Genomic DNA, 21,165 nt, shown 5'->3' on the forward strand with positions numbered 1-21,165 from the left:
TAGTCTATAGTCTAGTCTATAGTCTAGTCTATAGTCTATTCTATAGTCTAGTCTATAGTCTAGTCTATAGTCTAGTCTATAGTCTAGTCTATAGTCTAGTCTATAGTCTAGTCTATAGTCTAGTCTATAGTCTAGTCTATAGTCTAGTCTACAGTCTAGTCTATAGTCTAGTCTATAGTCTAGTCTATAGTCTAGTCTATAGTCTAGTCTATAGTCTAGTCTATAGTCTAGTCTATAGTCTAGTCTATAGTCTAGTCTATAGTCTAGTCTATAGTCTAGTCTATAGTCTAGTCTATAGTCTAGTCTATAGTCTAGTCTATAGTCTAGTCTATAGTCTAGTCTATAGTCTAGTCTATAGTCTAGTCTATAGTCTAGTCTATAGTCTAGTCTATAGTCTAGTCTATAGTCTAGTCTATAGTCTAGTCTATAGTCTAGTCTATAGTCTAGTCTATAGTCTAGTCTATAGTCTAGTCTATAGTCTAGTCTATAGTCTAGTCTATAGTCTAGTCTATAGTCTAGTCTATAGTCTAGTCTATAGTCTAGTCTATAGTCTAGTCTATAGTCTAGTCTATAGTCTAGTCTATAGTCTAGTCTATAGTCTAGTCTATAGTCTAGTCTATAGTCTAGTCTATAGTCTAGTCTATAGTCTAGTCTATAGTCTAGTCTATAGTCTAGTCTATAGTCTAGTCTATAGTCTAGTCTATAGTCTAGTCTATAGTCTAGTCTATAGTCTAGTCTATAGTCTAGTCTATAGTCTAGTCTATAGTCTAGTCTATAGTCTAGTCTATAGTCTAGTCTATAGTCTAGTCTATAGTCTAGTCTATAGTCTAGTCTATAGTCTAGTCTATAGTCTAGTCTATAGTCTAGTCTATAGTCTAGTCTATAGTCTAGTCTATAGTCTAGTCTATAGTCTAGTCTATAGTCTAGTCTATAGTCTAGTCTATAGTCTAGTCTATAGTCTAGTCTATAGTCTAGTCTATAGTCTAGTCTATAGTCTAGTCTATAGTCTAGTCTATAGTCTAGTCTATAGTCTAGTCTATAGTCTAGTCTATAGTCTAGTCTATAGTCTAGTCTATAGTCTAGTCTATAGTCTAGTTATAGTCTAGTCTATAGTCTAGTCTATAGTCTAGTCTATAGTCTAGTCTATAGTCTAGTCTATAGTCTAGTCTATAGTCTAGTAGTCTATAGTCTAGTCTATAGTCTAGTCTATAGTCTAGTCTATAGTCTAGTCTATAGTCTAGTCTATAGTCTAGTCTATAGTCTAGTCTATAGTCTAGTCTATAGTCTAGTCTATAGTCTAGTCTATAGTCTAGTCTATAGTCTAGTCTATAGTCTAGTCTATAGTCTAGTCTATAGTCTAGTCTATAGTCTAGTCTATAGTCTAGTCTATAGTCTAGTCTATCGTCTAGTCTATAGTCTAGTCTATAGTCTAGTCTATAGTCTAGTCTATAGTCTAGTCTATAGTCTAGTCTATAGTCTAGTCTATAGTCTAGTCTATAGTCTAGTCTATAGTCTAGTCTGTTGTCTAGTCTATAGTCTAGTCTATAGTCTAGTCTATAGTCTAGTCTATAGTCTAGTCTATAGTCTAGTCTATAGTCTAGTCTATAGTCTAGTCTATAGTCTAGTCTATAGTCTAGTCTATAGTCTAGTCTATAGTCTAGTCTAAGTCTAGTCTATAGTCTAGTCTATAGTCTAGTCTATAGTCTAGTCTATAGTCTAGTCTAGAGTCTAGTCTATTAGTCTAGTCTATAGTCTAGTCTATATTCTAGTCCATAGTCCAGTCTATAGGTTAGTCTATATGTTAGTCTATAGGTTAGTCTATAGGTTAGTCTATAGGTTAGTCTGCAGTCCAGTCTATAGTATTGTCTACAGTCTAGTCTATAGTGTAGTCTTTAGTCTAGTCTTTAGTGGACCTAATATAAATATTTAGTTGGTCCCATTTTTAAGAGAAATGTGATTTGAACTCTTTTATGGAAATGATGTAGTCTGATTTTATTATTTTTCTGCTATATAACATTTTTTTACACAATTCATCTTTTCTTTTCCCATTTCATTATTATTTTTTTACTTTAAAAATCTCTTTATTTGTAGTTATTATCACATATTGAAACATAACAATTTTAATATGCAGCATCATCATAATCATCATACAACAAAAACAGACAACAACAGGCAACATCATTCAAACATTTCTATGGGTTTCATTCATTTACTTTTTTTATTTATTTCTACATTCAATTGAAATTCGTTGTTGTTTTTCTCTATACATGTTGAAAGTATGTCTGTCTGTCCGAACGACTGTCTTCCTTTCAAAGTTGTTGAAATTTTCATTTAACCTCAACGAACAAAGTTCAATGTATGAAAAAATACAAAATAAAACAAAAACAGACTCTGAAATTATAAATCTAGGCAAAGAATGGACAGATAGACAGACAGACGAACAAACTAACGTTGGACTTACAGAGCAGATTCATGAATTGGTTTCATGAATTCATAACTAAAACCGTTAAATGCACTGATTTCGTTAGACATGCATGATAAAAGCGCGCCTCAACAAAATTTGAATTTCATTACGAAAGAGAAAAATAAAAAGATGAAAAAAACACAAACTTTTATATGAAACTCTTCTACTTGATGTTGTAAGTTCAAGCCACCAATCGAACCGCTAGTAAGTAAAGAAAGGTCTATTGCAACAGGGTGTTTTTTTTTTTGCTCTGTCAGATAAAAAAAAAATAGTAAAATTTATTTCTTTTTTTTTATAGATTTTTGAATTTTGTGAACTTTTTTTAAGAGATTTTTTTTTCAGTTATTGTATTATGTTTATAATTAAATTAACTTTTAACACGCAATTTTATTATTAGTTTGAGATTTTATTATTGAAAATAATAATTAATATTTTAATTTATGAGCGAGTATATTAAGGGTTAGATAAACTTTTTAATGTATGACTTGGTGTATGGTTATTTAGTAATACTAAAAAAAATTGTTTAAAAAAATAAAATAATTGAAATGTGTTTGAAATGTTTAGATGTTGCGGTCAACATGTTGCTAGAGTTGTAAGGAAAATGTTGCAAATTATTAAATTATATCAAATACTGTAATAGATTTTTAATAAACGCAATTCTTTTTGCATAAAAAACAGTTATAGCAAAATTTTTCTAAAGAGAAAACTGTTATAAACAAATTTTTGTACTGAAAAAAACTGTTATACACAAATGTTTTTATGTAAAAATGTGTTTTAGACAAATTAATCTAAAGAAAAAATTGTTATATATAAGTATTTCTATAGAAAAAAAACTGTTATACAGAAAATTACTATAGAAAATGTGTTAAAGAGAATTTTTTATATAAAAAACGGTGTTTCGGTTTTTCTGTAGAAAAATATGTTAAACAAAAGTTTTTTATTGGAAAATGTGTTATAAACAAGTTTCTCTTTAGAAAAATGTGTTATATATCAATTTTTCTATAAAGAAAACTGTTATACACAAATGTTTCTATAGAGAAAACTGTTATACACAAATTTTCTCTTAGAAAAATTTCGTATATTCTGCAGAAAAATGTCTTATACACAAATTTTTCTGTTATACTCTATCTATTCTGTATAGAAAACTGTTATACAAAAAATATATATTTATAGAAAAATGTGTCATACACAAATGTTTCTTTAGAAAAATGTGTTATACAGAAATTTTTCTATAAAAAAAACTGTTATACTCAATTTATTTAGTAAAAAAACTGTTATACACAAATTTTTCTTTAGAAAAAACTGTTATACACATATTTTTTTACGGAAAAATGTTTTATACATAATAATTTTTCTATAGAAAAAACACTTATAGATAATTTTCTATAGAAAAATATGTTATACACATATTTCTCTAAAAAATCTGTTATACAGAAGTTCTTCTAAAGAAAAATGTGTTATACAAAAGTTTCTTTTTAAGAAAATGTAAATTTTTCTATAGAGAAAACTGTTATAAACAAATTTTCTTTATAGAAAAATGTCGTAAACACATTTTATCCGCAGAAAAATGTGTTATACATTTTATTTATTTATTCTATATAGAAAACCGTTATACACATATCTTTCTACAGAAAAATCGTTTATACATAATAATTTTTGTATAGAAAAATATCTTATAGATAATTTTCTATAAAAAAATGTTTTATACACATATTTCTCGAAAAAATGTGTTATACGGAAGTTTTTCTAAAGAAAAATGTGTTATACACAAATTTCTCTTTAGGAAAATGTGTGATACATACATTTTTCTATAGAGAAACTGTTATATAAAATTTTTCTATTAAAAAAACTGTTATACTCAATTAATTTAGTATAAAAAACTGTTATACACAAATTTTTCTTCAGAAAAAACTGTTATACACATCTAAAAAAATGTGTTATGCAGAAGTTTTTTTCATACAAAAATGTGTTATACAAAAGATTTTCTAAAGAAAAATGTGTTATACACAAATTTCTCTTTAGGAAAATGTGTTATACATAAGTTTTTCTATAAAAAAGCTGTTATAATAAATTTATACTGTATAAACAGGTGTTATAGACAAATTTTTCTATGTAGAAAACTGTTATACTCAATTTATTCAGTATAAAAGACTGTTATACTCAACTTATTCTGAATAGAAAACTGTTATACACAAATGTCTCTATAGAAAAATGTGTCATAACCAAATATTTCTGTATCAGAATGAGTTACACACATTTTTTTCTATATGAAAACTGTTATATTCAATTTATTCAGTATAAAAAACTGTTATACACAAATTTTTTTATATAAAAAACTATTATACACAAATTTTCTCTATAGAAAAATGTGATATACACAAAATTTTTCTATAGAAAAATGTGTTATATACATATTTATCTATGTAGAAAACTGTTATACTCAATTTATTCAGTATAAAAAACTGTTATACTCAATTCATTTCGTATAGAAAACTATGTCATACACAAATGTTTCTGTAGAATAATGTGTTATACACATATTTTTCTATAGAAAAATGTTTTATACACAATTTTATCTATAGAAAAATCTATCAAACTTTTACACTCAACTTTTTCTCTAGAAAAAGGCATTTCTCTTTAGAAAAAAAACTGTTATACAAGCATTTTTCTTTAGAAATAACTTTCATACAAAACTGTTATACTTAATTTCTTTGCAAAAAAAAATGGTATAGAAGAAATTTTTCTATATAAAAGTATTTTTCAATAGAAAAAAATTACATTTTTCTATTGCAACAAAACAATTTATGTTAAATTTGCAATTGTTTATGATTAATATAAACAATAAATTAAGTAAATACATTTCTTTATAATTTTTCCATGTTGATTTTGAAAATATTTTCAATCAAATGTAACTTTGTTGTTTTGAAGAAAAAAATCATTGTTTTTGTTAATTAAGTTGTAAAACGTAATAATTAATAACCCTCATAAAATTCAATAATTATTTTGTAATTAATTTGCTAATAAAAAAGAAATACCGTAATGTAATGATTATTAACTGTCAGGCATTTTTCAAATCATAATGATTAAAGAAAACAATAAATTATTTTATGTTTAAGAAAAAAATGTTTATTTTAAAGATTAAAAAGATATTAAATTAGAAAGTAAAATCATGTGTTTTAATATAAAAAAAAAAAACTAATGGTAGAAAAGAGTTTTATAAAAAAAAGTACAAAAAAATACTAGAGGCAAAAAACTAAAATAGTTAAAAAATAACTATAAATAAAGAAATTTTACAAAAAAAATAAAAAATAAAAAAAATGCATTTGCAAGATTTATTTAGCAAAACATAATTGAATTTAAAATGAAAACTTTTAAAGTTCAATAAAATTTAAAATAATTTTTAAAAATTTCAAAACTAAAAATATTTAATAAATTATTAACTTGTTAATAAGAAAAACATAATTAACAATTTCAAAACAATGATTTATTTTTATATTTAACTTGTGATTTAAAATATTAAAACTATTTTTAATTTAATTTCTTTTTTGTTATAACAACAACAACTAAAACCTTAAAGTTTTCTTTATCATGATTTAGTTAGTTAGTTGGGTTGTTTAAAATCATAATTAATTATTATGAAAATTGTACACAATTAATTAAAATTTACCCACAGTTTCACTTTAAACAAAAAAATATGTTTTTTTTTAACCAAAAAAAAAAACAAAAACAAAAAGTGAAATAGTTTCTTAAAAACAAAGCTTGTCTTACGGCATTTGTTTTAATTTTTTTTTTGTTAAAACCATTTAGATTTTCACCCATTAAAATATGTTGGGGCTTTAGTATTTATTTTTTGTTAAAAAGCTGTTATACTTTAAACATCTTTTTGTTTTTACGTTTTTTTTTTCTGTAAAATTTATTTGTTTTGTAAATTATATCAACGTTAGCAAAATGTAACATTATTATAGAAAAAAAAAACAAAACTAATGTTTAAAATAAATAATGTTTTCACTTTTATGTATGGAATGCATTGAATAAAGAAAAAAAATGTTAAAAACAAACTCTAGCTGTAAGTTTAGCTATTGTTTTGCAAAAAAAAAAATTGTTGCATCTCGAGTAAGAAGACTGAAAGCAAACAACAACAAAATGGTAGTCATTGTAATAATGACGATTATGTGAAAAAGTATAAAATACAACTAAAACTGAAACTCTTGTAATCTGTTTAATTGTTGAATGAATTGTTAGAGAAAAATATTAGAGCAATAAATAATTTGCACAAAGAGTTAAGCTAAACCGCCTTATTTTACACTTTACAGCGATTTCTTTTTGTAGAATAATAATTGCATCAATTATTTTAAGTTAATTATAACTTAAATGCAACCCTGTAAACTATTCACTGGGAATTGATGTACCACATAAGAAGTAAACAAACAAATGTCATGCTCAAGAAACTGTTGTAAATAACACAATTTAAACACACATCAAAAAGAGACAACGCTCATGATGAGCTATGCCATCTACACAATACCTTCTCTGGGCTTAACCTGAAATTATCACCAGCAAATTTTTTCACCACCTGGTCTAAGAAGGTAAACATAAATTTCGGCGTCGTAGTCGATAGAGTTGAGATTCCGACTGAGAACCACTCAAAAATTATTGGTGTCATCTTTGTGACATCCTTTTCACTTCCACAGATAACACCACTGGAATTGCGCTCAGATTACAATGTAAAAAAAACGAGGTCCTCAACAATCTGCCAGGGGTTTCTCCACTCAAAGCAGCTACAATTGCTGACCTACAGACTGTAACAGATTGCATGCAAATTATCATTGAACACCACCTATACGTTAAAACGAAGGTCCTCCAAGTCTGCTAACTAAGCAGTTCCTCCTGGGATGTCATTGAGGAGTCATTCCAACATTAACACAACACAGTTGGATGCTCCCCCTCACGACCTACGGATGTGCCGGATCCCTTGCATCATACTTTGTATACAGAAGCTTTGAACGACATTATTAGAGACGCCATTAATAGCGAGATTTCACGTTACCGTATGAATGACTTACTTGGAGATCAACCACCTCCTAGCCTATAGCAGAAGTGGAGAAAAATCTACCAGGGAAAACAAGAGTTGCTCGGACACTCTAAGATTCCACGATTCGAAAGTCCTAAGATCGATGGAACTGCAATTAAACTGTTCGATAGCCTAAACATTAGGGTGATCGATTATTCGACATTTTCCAAAAACCGGTTTTCGAATAGTTCGAATAGTTGAGATTTCAAAAAAACCGGTTGATATATTTCAAATTCAGAAAAAACCGGTTAACCGGTTTTTCATAATAAATAAAAAAGTATATGTTAATTTGAAGAAATTAATGTTTATGTTTAAATTTGATTAATAAAACATGGCCCGAAATGATTTTTAAGAGTTTAAAAGATTATAACTTTAGATCTAGTCGTCTGATTTACATTATTTCTTTAATATAAAAAAAAAATTAGGAAAAAGGTGGACACTTCTTTTAAACATAAGGTACTATGTAATCCTAGCTTATTCTTAAGCCCTTTTAGGAAATTTTCATAGGCATTCCAACAATTCCATAATATTTCAGCCGTAAATTAATTATTGTAATTGGAATATAATCTTAAGATTAATAAAATTTTATTAAACAGTTTCAATTTTACAAATAAAATTTTTTAATTAATTAGGAAAATCAAAAAAGTTTAACCAATGGTGCTTTAGAAAAATATATCCTAGTTCTTGGACTCGAATATTTTTAAAATTTAAACGGGCTGTATTATTTACTTCAAAATTTCATTTAAATAATCTTTGAATACAAAGCAAATAAAAGTATTCGAACCCGGTTTTTAAAAAGTGAAAAAACCGGGTTATTCGATATTCGAAAAATCAACATTTAGAAAAAACCGACACTGGTAAAGCAGAAAAAACCGGTATTAAAACCGGTTGAAAAATCGAGTCGATCACCCTACTAAACATTCAATCTAGGACCTCAAAAGCTGCCACTGCGTTGTACTGTTAGACTTTGCGATCCTGAATTAAACACTCACCGGCCAATAGCTGCAAAAATTGCTAGAATCATAATTCACAGCATCATGCTAGAATCTTAGAGCAAATCAATATAAGCAGATTAACCCTCGACCAAGCTATATTCTTTTATAATATGAAACAGTTATTAAATTTATGAACGCATTCATAAAAACCCTTTAAACATCATATTTATGAACAATAATCATAAATTTTAAACTCCTAGTACATGGGAAAGTATTTAATGAAATATGGAGCAAATTTCATTTTCTTGAAATTTATAATTTGTTTTATAAATTTTATGAAAAAAAAATTCATAAATATTATGAAAAAAATTCATAAATATTATGAAAATTGTTCAGTGGCAAATTTTTTTTAAAACGATTTGTTTTGTTCGTGGGCTTTGTAACATACATCCCAGGCAGAACGAGCTACACCAATGGCCCGACTCAGTGTCATTCAAATATCTCATGTAGGATTATAAACACACGTAGGCTTTAGTTGTGACATATGCGCGAAAGAGCGGAACGTGGGATTGTCTGTAGGACAAACTGAATGCAGAAGTGTACACAAAACTAATTTAATAAATAATAGCCATAATAACAGCTACATTACGCCCAAAAATGACGGGGTTCTCGTGAGGAGATAGCGAGACATTTAGATACTTACACTATGAAAAGCTAGAGAGAAATAGAGAGACATTTATTCGTCACTCTTACGATGAATTGAGAAAATTGGAGTTCAAAAAGAATCGACTACAAGGTGGGGTTCAAGGTAAAGTCATTGATGAACTCCTAATACTTTTAACAAATGGATTTCGATTGCGTTAGTTGTGAGAGTTTGGAGTTTAACAACCTCAAAAGTGAAATTGAATACGAATTGAACCAAAGAAGGACGAATTCGTAATATTTTGTATACAAGAAGTTTGAAGACGTATTTCGCATGAAATGAATCGACTGTTAAAAGTATTTCACCAAGGCGAATCTAAAAAAGTGAAGTCACTGTCAAAAACAGAAAATAAGTGAATGTTTATATTTCTACACTTTTAAACATTTCTGTAAAGTGCCATAATCTCGGAACGTGCTGACTTATGTAGGGTGTTAACAGCTGAATATATAAAAAATATTGCAAACCAATTAAAAGTGAAATTAATCTGTTATACAGAAACACAATAGCAGAAATTATTGTATTGCTCTTTTTCTTTTGGTTAAAAACAATTATAAAATTAAACAGCAAAACCATTTTAAATGCACAAAAGAATATGGCAAATATTTGAAATGTAATATTTAGCAATTTAATAAAATTGTTAAATAAAATTATAGATTTTATAAATTTTAACTTATTTTTATTAAATTTTCTTGTTTAATAAACGCTAAATCCCATTACTGGTAGTTATTGGCTAATATTTATGTACATTTCAATTGTCACTGTCAGTTATAATGAATTCGCCTTGTTTACTAATATTTGCCTAAGGAAGATGCCAGACTGTCGTTTATTTATTTATGAGGTCATTTATTTATAATGGCATTCACATAGTCAATCAGTCACTCATCTATGATTACTTACAAAGTAAACAACTTCTTTAACAAAGTATTCTACTTTCAATGTTGATAATTTAAAATTACATTTAATTTTTTTTCTTATTACTTTTCACATCTGGTTTTTTTTTCAAAAATAATTTCAATATCTATTAACTGGCATCAAAATGTGGCAGCCAACATACGCATTATCTTCAAACATGACTCTGAGAATTAAATACATTTTAAGGCAGCAGTAAACTTGTTGCAACAAGTTACCAACAAGTTCTTTGTATAGAGACTTTTTTCCAAAGATGTCTTAGAGACAAGTGTCTTGTGTTTGAAAATTGAATGTGTTAATTTAACTTGTAGAGTGACGTGTAGTGCAGTAGTTAAATGTTGTTGAGTTTAGTTGCTTTGCTTAAAGTGTAGTGTAGAAATTTTGCCGTAATTTAGATTTAAATCTATTAAAAGCAAGAAATATATTTATTTGTTAAATTCTACATTGTTGCAATGATGTTGCAGCTAGCTCATCATGACAACAAACGTTGTGTGTGTGTGAGTGTGTTATAATCTTTTTGGAGTCAGACATAATGATGATGAATGAATTAATGGATGGATGGATGGAGTTGTAAATGAAAAATCTCAGAAATATTTTACAGAATTATATATTTTTTTGGTTGAATTTAGTATTTATAAAGGATTAAAATGAAATAGGTTGTAGTGTGGGAACTTTTTTTTAATTTGAAAAATTGAAATATATTTCTAAAAGTTTATGTTAAATATTTTAACAATAATAAATTTCCAAAGTCTGGCAAGCTTATTTCTGTTGTAAATACCCTACAAGAACAGTGACAGTCATTTGACCGGTCATTTGACTGACACTAGTGAAGGAAATATCGATCACTGCGTAGAACAAAGTTTCTATCAAGTTCTTAAGGGCAATATGAAAAATTTGATGGAAACTTTTGCGTACATGTGATCTTGCATCTCCCTTGCACTTATGAATTCTACCGATTTTAAAACATATATTTGAGCTGCTCACTCTTTTGCTTTTTACCAATCAAGGATGATGGAAATGTTAGTCACGATTGACTAATCATTCTTTATGGATATATCCATCACAGTTGACCAATCACACTTGATGAATTTATCCGTCAAATCTGACGGCTATGCCAATTTATAATAAAACACAATTTATTAACATTTTAAGATATATATTTTTAATTTTATTAATATACATAGTAAGCATATACATAAATTAACTACCATTTCACCATTTTACATACCTCACAGAATGTAAAATCCTCCTATGCTCCTTTTAATTTTAGGAAATAAATTGTCTGTAAAGAAATGCATATAAATATTGAAATATAAAAATTAAAAGTAAATATGTATTCATATTACCACAGATAGATTAAACTCCGAAGTGTATATTCTCAGCTCTACTTCCTGCACCGTTTTTAAATTACAATAAATCTCTTTATTTTTAATAATTTTAGTCTTAAATTTTTTAATTTTTTGCTTTTTGATCTTTGGCTTTCACTGAAATAATTAATTTATGCGACGAAAACACAGTGACAGTCAAATGTAGTTGTTTCACTCTTTCATATGCAAATGAAACCCTTTATCACACATTGAGTAAATCACAGTCATTTTACCGGTCATTTGACCGTCATTATTGATGGAATTATCCATTAACTATTTTTTTTTAGTAATTTTTAAAGAAAAATGTTGCAAGTGTGTTAGTAAAATCATTTTGTATGTGTTAGTTTCGGTCATACATTTCTTGTAGGGTATGTGTGTTAAAGGGACAATGTTGCTAAGTCTTTAACTAAGACGAATCCATCCATAGGGAAACTGACGAATTAGGAAAAGTATGGCGAATTTGTTATATATTTTTTAGAAAGTTTGTGAGAAAGTTTAGTTCTATATGAAATTTAACAGGTTCAGGATGAATTTTAATGATAACTTTTTGACGGATGAACGAGTTTATGGACTTGTCTGTTAGCTGGTCTATTGAATTGAGTAGTCTATGAACTAGTCTGGGCTACTGACTCTTATAATGACTAGTGACTTGACTAATCTATTGACTAGTGTGTATGCTATTGAGTGGTCCATTGTCAAGTCTATTGATTCGTTTATGGACTAGACTATTGACTAGTCTATGGTCTTGTCTATTGACTAGTCTATGGACTTGCCTATTGACTAGTCTATGGAATTGTCTATTGACTAGTCTATGGAGTTGTCTATTGACTAGTCTATGAACTTGTCTATAGCCTAGTCTTTGGACTTGTCTATATATTACTAGTCTATTGATTAGTGTATTGTCTAGTCTATGGACTAGTCTATGGACTTGTCCATTGACTAGTCTATGGATTTGTCTATTGACTAGTCTATGGACTTTCTATTGACTAGTTTATGATCTTGTCTATTAACTAGACTATGAACTTGTCTAATGATTAGTCTATTGTCTAGTGTATGGACTTGTCTATTCGAGTCTATGGACTTGTCTATTGACTAGTCTATGGAATTGTCTATTGACTAGTCTATGGACTTGTCTATTGACTAGTCTATGGAGTTGTCTATTGACTAATCTATGGACTTGTCTATTGACTAGTCTATGGAGTTGTCTATTGACTAATCTATGGACTTGTATGTTGACTAGTCTATGGACTTGTCCATTGACTAGTCTATGGATTTGTCTATTGACTAGTCTATGGATTTGTCTATTGACTAGTCTATGGACTTTCTATTGACTAGTTTATGATCTTGTCTATTAACTAGACTATGAACTTGTCTAATGATTAGTCTATTGTCTAGTGTATGGACTTGTCTATTCGAGTCTATGGACTTGTCTATTGACTAGTCTATGGAATTGTCTATTGACTAGTCTATGGAATTGCCTATTGACTAGTCTATGGAATTGTCTATTGACTAGTCTATGGAGTTGTCTATTGACTAGTCTATGAACTTGTCTATAGCCTAGTCTTTGGACTTGTCTATATATTACTAGTCTATTGATTAGTGTATTGTCTAGTCTATGGACTAGTCTATGGACTTGTCCATTGACTAGTCTATGGATTTGTCTATTGACTAGTCTATGGACTTTCTATTGACTAGTTTATGATCTTGTCTATTAACTAGACTATGAACTTGTCTAATGATTAGTCTATTGTCTAGTGTATGGACTTGTCTATTCGAGTCTATGGACTTGTCTATTGACTAGTCTATGGAATTGTCTATTGACTAGTCTATGGACTTGTCTATTGACTAGTCTATGGACTTGTTTATTGACTAGTCTCTGGACATGTCTATTAAATAATCTATGGACTTGTCTACTAACTAGACTATGAACTTGTCTTATGACTAGTCTATAGACTAGTTTATGGACTTGTCTATTGACTAGTCTATGGACATGTCTATTGACTAGTCTATGGACATGTCTATTGACTAGTCTATGGACTTGTCTATTGACTACTCTATGAACTTGTCTATTGACTAGTCTATGGACTAGTCCATTGACTATTAACTAGCCTATTGGCTGGTCTATTTACTTGTCCTTAGACTAGTCTATTGGCTAGTATATTAACAAGCCTATTAACTGATCTATTATCTAGTCTATAAACTACTCTATGGACTAGTCTTAACGACAATTAAAATGATAACTTACCTTATAAACTTCCGAGAAAAACCCCGAACCAATTTTCTCCTTAACAAAGTCATCCACAGAATATAAAGCAGAAACAGCAGTACGTAAAGCCTTGCACGAAGGACCTGTTACCAAACGATCTGAGGATATAGTACGGGCCACAGGAGGGGCGGACGAAGATGATGTAGATGATAAGCAGCCATTTGTTACATTAGAGGCGGCCAAGGAATTATTGGCACCATTAACAAGACCTCCGCCACCACTACCGCCATTACTAAGATTATTTAAAGCCGTTGACGAAGTCATATTGGTACCACCAACATAAGCACACATTACCGAGTTGGTTGTAGTGATGGTCGAAACGTTACTATTAGACGAAGCACAATCAACTTGATCGTAATTGGTTTTATTGTCGTTTAAAGTGATTTTTTTATTAACGGTGGTGTTGGTATTGGAATTGTTGGAGTTTTGTAAAGTTTTCATTTTTTGTTGTTGCGGTGGACCTGGACCACTGTGTTGATTTAAATTCATTATTATCACCGTAAATGAACGCGTACCAGCGCGTTGTTTTTAAGATTAAGCATTACCGTTATTTCGAAAAAAAATCACTAGTTAATTAAAAAATTATACAATTTCAGAGATTTTAAAAGTAGTAAAACATTTGGTTTAGAAAGACGCTGTTAAGACGTCTTGTTGTTTTAAATATTTCTTTTTTTTGTATTTTTTTGTTTAAATTTTATCTGCACTTTAAATTTTTTCAGAAATTTTGAAATAAAATGAAATATTTTTCAAAACTTTTCAACACCATATATTTTTTTAATTTATTTAAAGCTGGCCAGATTTTGTTTTCTTTAAGAATTAAGAAATTTTTTTTATTTAAATTTTATATAAATTTTTCAAGTTAATATTCTTTTAACACGCCATTTTTTTATTCTTTTATAAATTTTAAATATTTTTATTAATTGCGTAATAAATTACTGCTTAAATTTTGCTTAATATTTTATTATTTTTTCTTAATTTGTTTTAAATTTATTTTTCTTTTTATATTAATTTTTCTTTAAGGAAGCTTCGAGGAATTTCTTTTTAAAGAATCTGCAAAGAAAACAGAAAGAGAAAAGTTAAATATTAATAACAATTTATTTTAAATTTATGTTTATTTAAAAATTCTTAAAAATATTGTTTAAATAAAAAAATTATTGCCAATTTGTTAATAAAAAATTATATAAAAATAAACTGGACAATTAAAGATGAAAACAAATATTTTTCATAATCTTCAGAATTTAAGATATCACGAACACGATTTGTGGAAATGTTTTATAAAAATATGCGTAATAAAATTTTAAGTTATTTTATTAAAAGCTTTATATTTAAAACAATTTTTTTGCTGCATTGACATCACTGCTTTAATATTTATTTGTTATTCACGGTACATTGACAGAGCCGGCCAAGGTAGAGTTATTTACTGGCGAATTCAGAAAATTTAGCCGAATTAGACTTCTGTTGAAATAACTTTACTTTGTAAATTACTACCTTTGAGCTGATTAATTTTTCTAATATTGCCAGAATTCGCCACTAACTTCATAATCATAACCTGTTGGGTCCCTTTTTATAACTTTTATAACTTGACTTTGAAAAAATTCGCTTTAAACTTTATTTAATTAATTAAGTATTAAACATTTAGCATGTTATAAATGTATACATATATTTTTTCCAGCAAATCTAAAACTAATTTTAATTGCAAATCTTCTCGTGTGCTAAAAATTCTGAGAATAAAAGTAAACAAACATTTATCACGTGGTTTGGTGAACTTGACAATAAAAATATACAAAATATTAGTTAAAAATTTTAACTTTTAAAATTCTTTAAAGGTTTTGCTTTTAATTTGTAGTTCGTTTTTGGTTGTGGGTCTTATCTAACCTTGAAAATTTTTAATTATTGTGTGTTTTTTGTTGTTGCTAAATCTATCAAAAATGTAATAGAAATTAATTGCTGCGTATTTTTTCCCCCACATTAATTTAATCGCTTTAGAAGTAGTTGTAGGTTAATATTTTGGGGGAAAGAGATTATAAATTATTTTATATATTATTGTTTAATCTTTAGTTTATATTTAGTTTGAATGGTTATAGATAAAACTGTCTTAAGTTATTTAATAACTATTTGAAAAGAAACTCTCAACTGTAGCTAACTACAGTTTATACTATAATCTGGACTATAATCTTAACTGTAATTATAGTTTAAACTATAGTTAAAGATTACGTATAAGAATATAGTCTAGGGCCATAAATAAGTCTGTAGTATGGACTACAGATAAGTCTTTATTTTGGTTAAGAATATAGTCTGTACTATAATCCGGACCATAGTCTGGACTTTAGACTATAGTCTGGACTTTAGACTACTATATATTTAAGCTATAGTTATGATTATGGTCTGGACTATAGTCTGATTTATATTTAAGACTATAGTCTGGACCATTGATAAGACTATAGTTTGGACTTTAGTTAAGACTATAGTATGGAATATATTAAAGATTATAAAGATTATAGTGTGGACTATAGTTAAGACTATAGTCTGGACGATTAATAAGATTATAGTTAAGGCTATAGTATGGAACACAGTTAAGAATATAGTCTGGAATAAAGTTAAGACTATGGTCTGGACTAAAGTCTTTTCTGTAGTTAAGGCTGATTGGTAAGACAATGGCCGTGAATAGAGATAAGAGTATAGTCTGGACTATAAAAAAAGGCTATAGTTAAGACTATAGTGTGGACTATAGTCTATATTCCAGACTATATTCTTAACTGTTTTCCAGACTATAGTCTTAACTATAATCTTATCAATTGTCCAGACTATAGTCTTAATTATAGTCCAGACTATTGTCTTAACTATAGTCCAGAATATCGTACACACTATAATACAGAATATAGTCCACACTATAATCCAGACTATAGTCCAGACTATAGCTGCACTATAGTCTGCACTATAGTAAAGACTATAGTCTCGACTAATAATATAGCCTTGACTATAGTCTGGACTATAGCCTTGACTATAGTCTGGACTATAGCCTTGACTATAGTGCAGACTATAGTGCAGACTATAGTGCAGGTATAGTCTGGACTATAGTCTGGACTATAGTCTTGACTATAGTCTGGATTATAGTGTGGACCATAGTCTGGACTATAGCTAAGACTATAGTCTGGATTATATTTAATTCTATACTTTGCCACAAAATAGATTTTAGACTATAGTATAAACTATTAACTGAACTATAGGCAAGATTATCGACTAAACTATAGTCCTGGTACAGTTAAGACAATTGTCTCAATTATAGTCCAGGTTATAGACTTAAATATAGACCAGTCATTAGAAATATTTCTTAAAAATACGCAGATATTTATATTTTTTGAGATGAGTATTTAAACAAATATTTGCCATTTCAAATAAATAAGCAAATGTTATCAAAATTAATTTTTGATAAGATATTTTTGAACATTTCGCGAGATAACATGTCCCAAGGAGAGCATGGGTTGCAAATTAAAGGGTGTATTATTATTAGTATAAAAATTATATTGAAACAAATGTAGTCCCATTGCTATATAAACAATTAAGTAAAAATTTTAAAATCTTTTAAGTTATAGCAAATTTAAAATTTTGTAGCCTTGCATTTAGCCACTTTAAACTATGCAGTAGTGGCAACAAAAACGACAGTGAAAACAGTGTAACCAACAGAAAATTTTATAACACTAAAAACAGCCTTTTACATAAAACCTATAAAGAAGTTTTTTTTTTTTAATTTGCAAAAAAAAACCTGTTCAGATAAGATTAGAAACAAATAATCAGGGAAACAAATAAATGAAAAATATATAAAATATATATAGTGGAATGTTTAAAACATTTTTCTAAAAAATTCTTTTACTTTTTTCTAAAGATTAATTTGCCTTAATTTATTAACTTTTTTGTGGTTAATAATTAATCTTTATTAAGTTTATATTTAATTTTCCTTAAAGGAAATATTTTAAGATTAAAGTTAAATGTTTTGCAATTATTGATTATTTAATAAAAGAGTTTTAAATGTTAAATAAACTTTCGTTTTCATTAATAAAAGCGAATTTGAAGCATTTCAATTTAATTTTTTCACAAAAAAGTTGTGCATACGAATAAAATTGATGTTATATTTACAAAACTTAACCGCAAAAAGAAATTAAATTTTTTTGTACATTTAAATTTAAATGTTAAAGAGACAGACACATTATCAAAACAGACTTAAAAGTTTGTAAATTTTTATTGTAAAGGGTGTTTAAAAATTAGGTAAAAATTTAAATTTTTACACCAGTAGCTGTCAAAAATTATAAATCAGTTTGACAGCTGACAGTATTTAATAATTACTTGATAATATTTCCCAAATAATGGATGCTTTTCGACCATGATTCGAATATTTCGTTCAAAATGTTTCAAATTTGTGACATAGCCTAAAAAAGGGAAAACAAACAATTCTTTTTATAAGAAAATGTTACCAGATTGTTGCGAAAAATAGGTTATTCAACAAACGATTTCTTAAAATGTTCAAAATGGATTTTTTAAATTTTTGATTTAATTAGCATCTTTAATTTTGGCATACCCTTTAGTAAAAAAAATAAACAAACCGATCGAATTGATAAAACTTGTAATTTGTTAAGTATTTTTTTTTTTTTTTTTTTGTTGCTGTTAATATTTAATTGTTTTTATGCCTGTTTAATTTTTTTGTCTATTTAGAGAAGCATAACAAGTTTAATTTGAATTTGTTTTTTTAATAAAAAATGCGTTACATTTAATAAAAAAAGTTAATGAAAAAGTAACTGGTTATTAGGGAAAACAGTAGAAAAAATTGTCTTTTAGAGACTCTTTTCTTAAAAGAAACTGTTTCTTTTTTGAGCTTATTTTCTTATAGAGAATTATGTCCTTTTACAGATACTTTTTTATGGAGTATGATCTTTTAATTACATTTTTCTATCTTTTTCATATAAATTATCTCTTTTTGGAGACATGTTTCTTATAGAAATTTTTTTTGGCGACATCTTTCTTATAGGAAATTATCTCCTTTTGAAGTTGTCTTTCTTATAGAATTTTTAATCCTTTTGGAACTTTTCTTGTGAAAATTGTATCTTTTGGGAGAGATAAATATCGTCTTCTGGGCATAATTTTTATAAAAAGAACTATCTCCTTTTGGAGACACTTTTTGGACTGAAAATTATTTCCTTTTGAATATACTTTTCTTATAGAAAATTTTCTTATTTGGAGGCACTTTTCTGGAGACACTTTCTTAAAAAAATCGTCTAATTTTTGAGACGCCTTTCGTATATAATATTTATTCCTTTTGGATACTTTTCTTATCGTCTTCTGAACTCATTTTTTTATAAAAAAAAAAACTATGTCCTTTTGGAGACCCTTTTGAGACAGAAAAGTGTTTCCTTTTGAATATATTATTCTTATAGAAAATGTCTATTATTGAAATCACATTTCTTATAGAAAATTAGCTTTTTGGAGGTTTTTTTCTTATTGAAAATCGTATCATTTTGGGGACCTCTTTCTTATAGAATATTTATTCCTTTTGGATACTTTTCTTATTGAAAACAATCTCCTTTTGCAGACATTTTCTGTCTAAAAATTGTCTCTCTTTGAATATACTTTTCTTATAGAACTTTTTATACCCACCATCAAAAAAGATGGGGGGTATATTGATTTTGTCATTCCGTTTGTAACACATCGAAATATTGGTCATAGATCCACAAAAGTATATATATTCTGGGTCCTCATTAAATTCTAAGACGATCTAGCCATGTCTGTCCGTCTGTCCGTCCGTCTGTCTGTCTGTTAAAAGCACGATAGAGTCCGAATGGAAAAAGCTAGAGGGTTGAAATTTCATATAAATATTTCTTATAAGTAAGGTTTGTTTGGTATTGAAAATGGGCAATATCGGTCCACGTTTTCGGATAGCCCCCATACAAGTGGCCCCTCGAAAAGCAGCTTTAACAGCCATAACTTGTTTAAAAATACGAATATAGCGATGAAATTCGACATAAGTAAGTTCCTTCTGATCCAAAATCACTATGCAAAATTTTATGAGGATCGGTCCATAATTGACCCTACCCCCCATATAAGGTCCCCTTCAAAAAATGACTTTAACGCTCATTACTGACTTAAAAATACTAGTATATAGATGAAATTCGACATAAGTAAGTTTCATACGAGTGAAAATCTATCTAAAAAATTTTATGAGGATCTGTCCATAATTGACCCTACCCCCCATATAAGGTCCCCTTCAGAAAATGACTGCAACGCTCATTAATGGCTTAAAAATAAGAGTGTAGCGATGAAATTCGACACAATTAAATTTAATATGAACCAAATTCTGTCTACCAAATTTTATGAGGATCGACCCATAATTGACCCTACCTCCTATATAAGGCCCTCTTCAGAAAATTACTTTAACGCTTATAACTGGCCTAAAAATACGAGTATATAGATGAAATTCGACATAAGTAAGTTTCATTCGAGTCAAATGAGGTTTGATGGTGGGTATATAAGATTCGGCATAGCCGAATATAACACTCTTACTTGTTTTATTTTGAGATACTTTTCTGATAGAATATTGTCTCCTTTTGCTAACCCTTTTCTAATTGGACTGATTTGACACATTATTTTGTAAAAAAATTATCTCCTTTTGTAAAAATTGTCCCCTTTTGCAGACACCTTTGCGATCGAAAATTTTCTATATTTGGAGAAACTTTTCCTTAGGTATTTGTTAAAGAAAGTTATCTGCTGATGTACAAACTTTTCTTATAGAATATTGTTTTCTTTTGGACACATTTTGTATAAAAAAATTATGTCCTTTTGAAGACACTCCTTTTGCAGACACTTTCCAATAGAAAACTTACTTAACACACTATTATATATACTAGTCCTTAGACTGAACAACAGTCAAGTTATTTCAAAAACCAGCCAATAATCTTAATATTTTGTATAAATTATTGGCGAAGGTATTTTTATAAAGTTTTCGCCAATAACATATAAAGCGACAATAAAATTTTATTAATTTTTTCACAGTAGACAAACTATGTAATATTTTTCATTTCTTTTCAAGCCTAAAGAAATTCCTAATATAGTATAACGACGTTTTGTTTGTTAAACTTGTCAGTTTTTATTTTTGTTTATTTATTTTGGCATAAATTAAATATTGGCGGTAGTTATTTGATAAACATTAATTTTTTTCGCGGTAGAAAAATAAAAACTATTTAAAGAATACCGCAGTAGTAGGTTTTTAATTGAATTTAAAAAATACACCGTCCTAAAAAGGTATTTGACCTTTAAATTTCGTAGTTGTTGTTTATTTTTGTATTTAGTGTTGTTTTTTTTTTTATTTTAAATAAATAAGTTTTGTTTAAAGCTTTGTTTGTAGAATAGTATTTTGAGAAAGTTTAATATTGACTTAATAGGTTTATGGTTTTTACATTAATAA

The 21,165-nt window shown here is 27.9% G+C and overlaps 1 protein-coding gene across 1 annotated transcript; it reads right to left on the reverse strand.

The window, feature by feature from the left end:
* Window positions 1–13,439: 13,439 nt before the first annotated feature.
* On the reverse strand, window positions 13,440–14,493 carry LOC119613945 (myb-like protein C). Its single transcript, XM_037970018.1, has one exon. The coding sequence runs from the start codon at window positions 14,202–14,204 to the stop codon at window positions 13,668–13,670; it is 537 nt and encodes a 178-aa protein (XP_037825946.1). The 5' UTR covers window positions 14,205–14,493; the 3' UTR covers window positions 13,440–13,667.
* Between the last annotated feature and the right edge of the window lie 6,672 nt (window positions 14,494–21,165).

Source organism: Lucilia sericata, unplaced genomic scaffold (assembly GCF_015586225.1).
Source record: "Lucilia sericata isolate MDLA Ls3-8-SP2 unplaced genomic scaffold, ASM1558622v1 Contig002449F_arrow, whole genome shotgun sequence".
In the NCBI taxonomy this organism is placed as follows: domain Eukaryota; kingdom Metazoa; phylum Arthropoda; class Insecta; order Diptera; family Calliphoridae; genus Lucilia; species Lucilia sericata.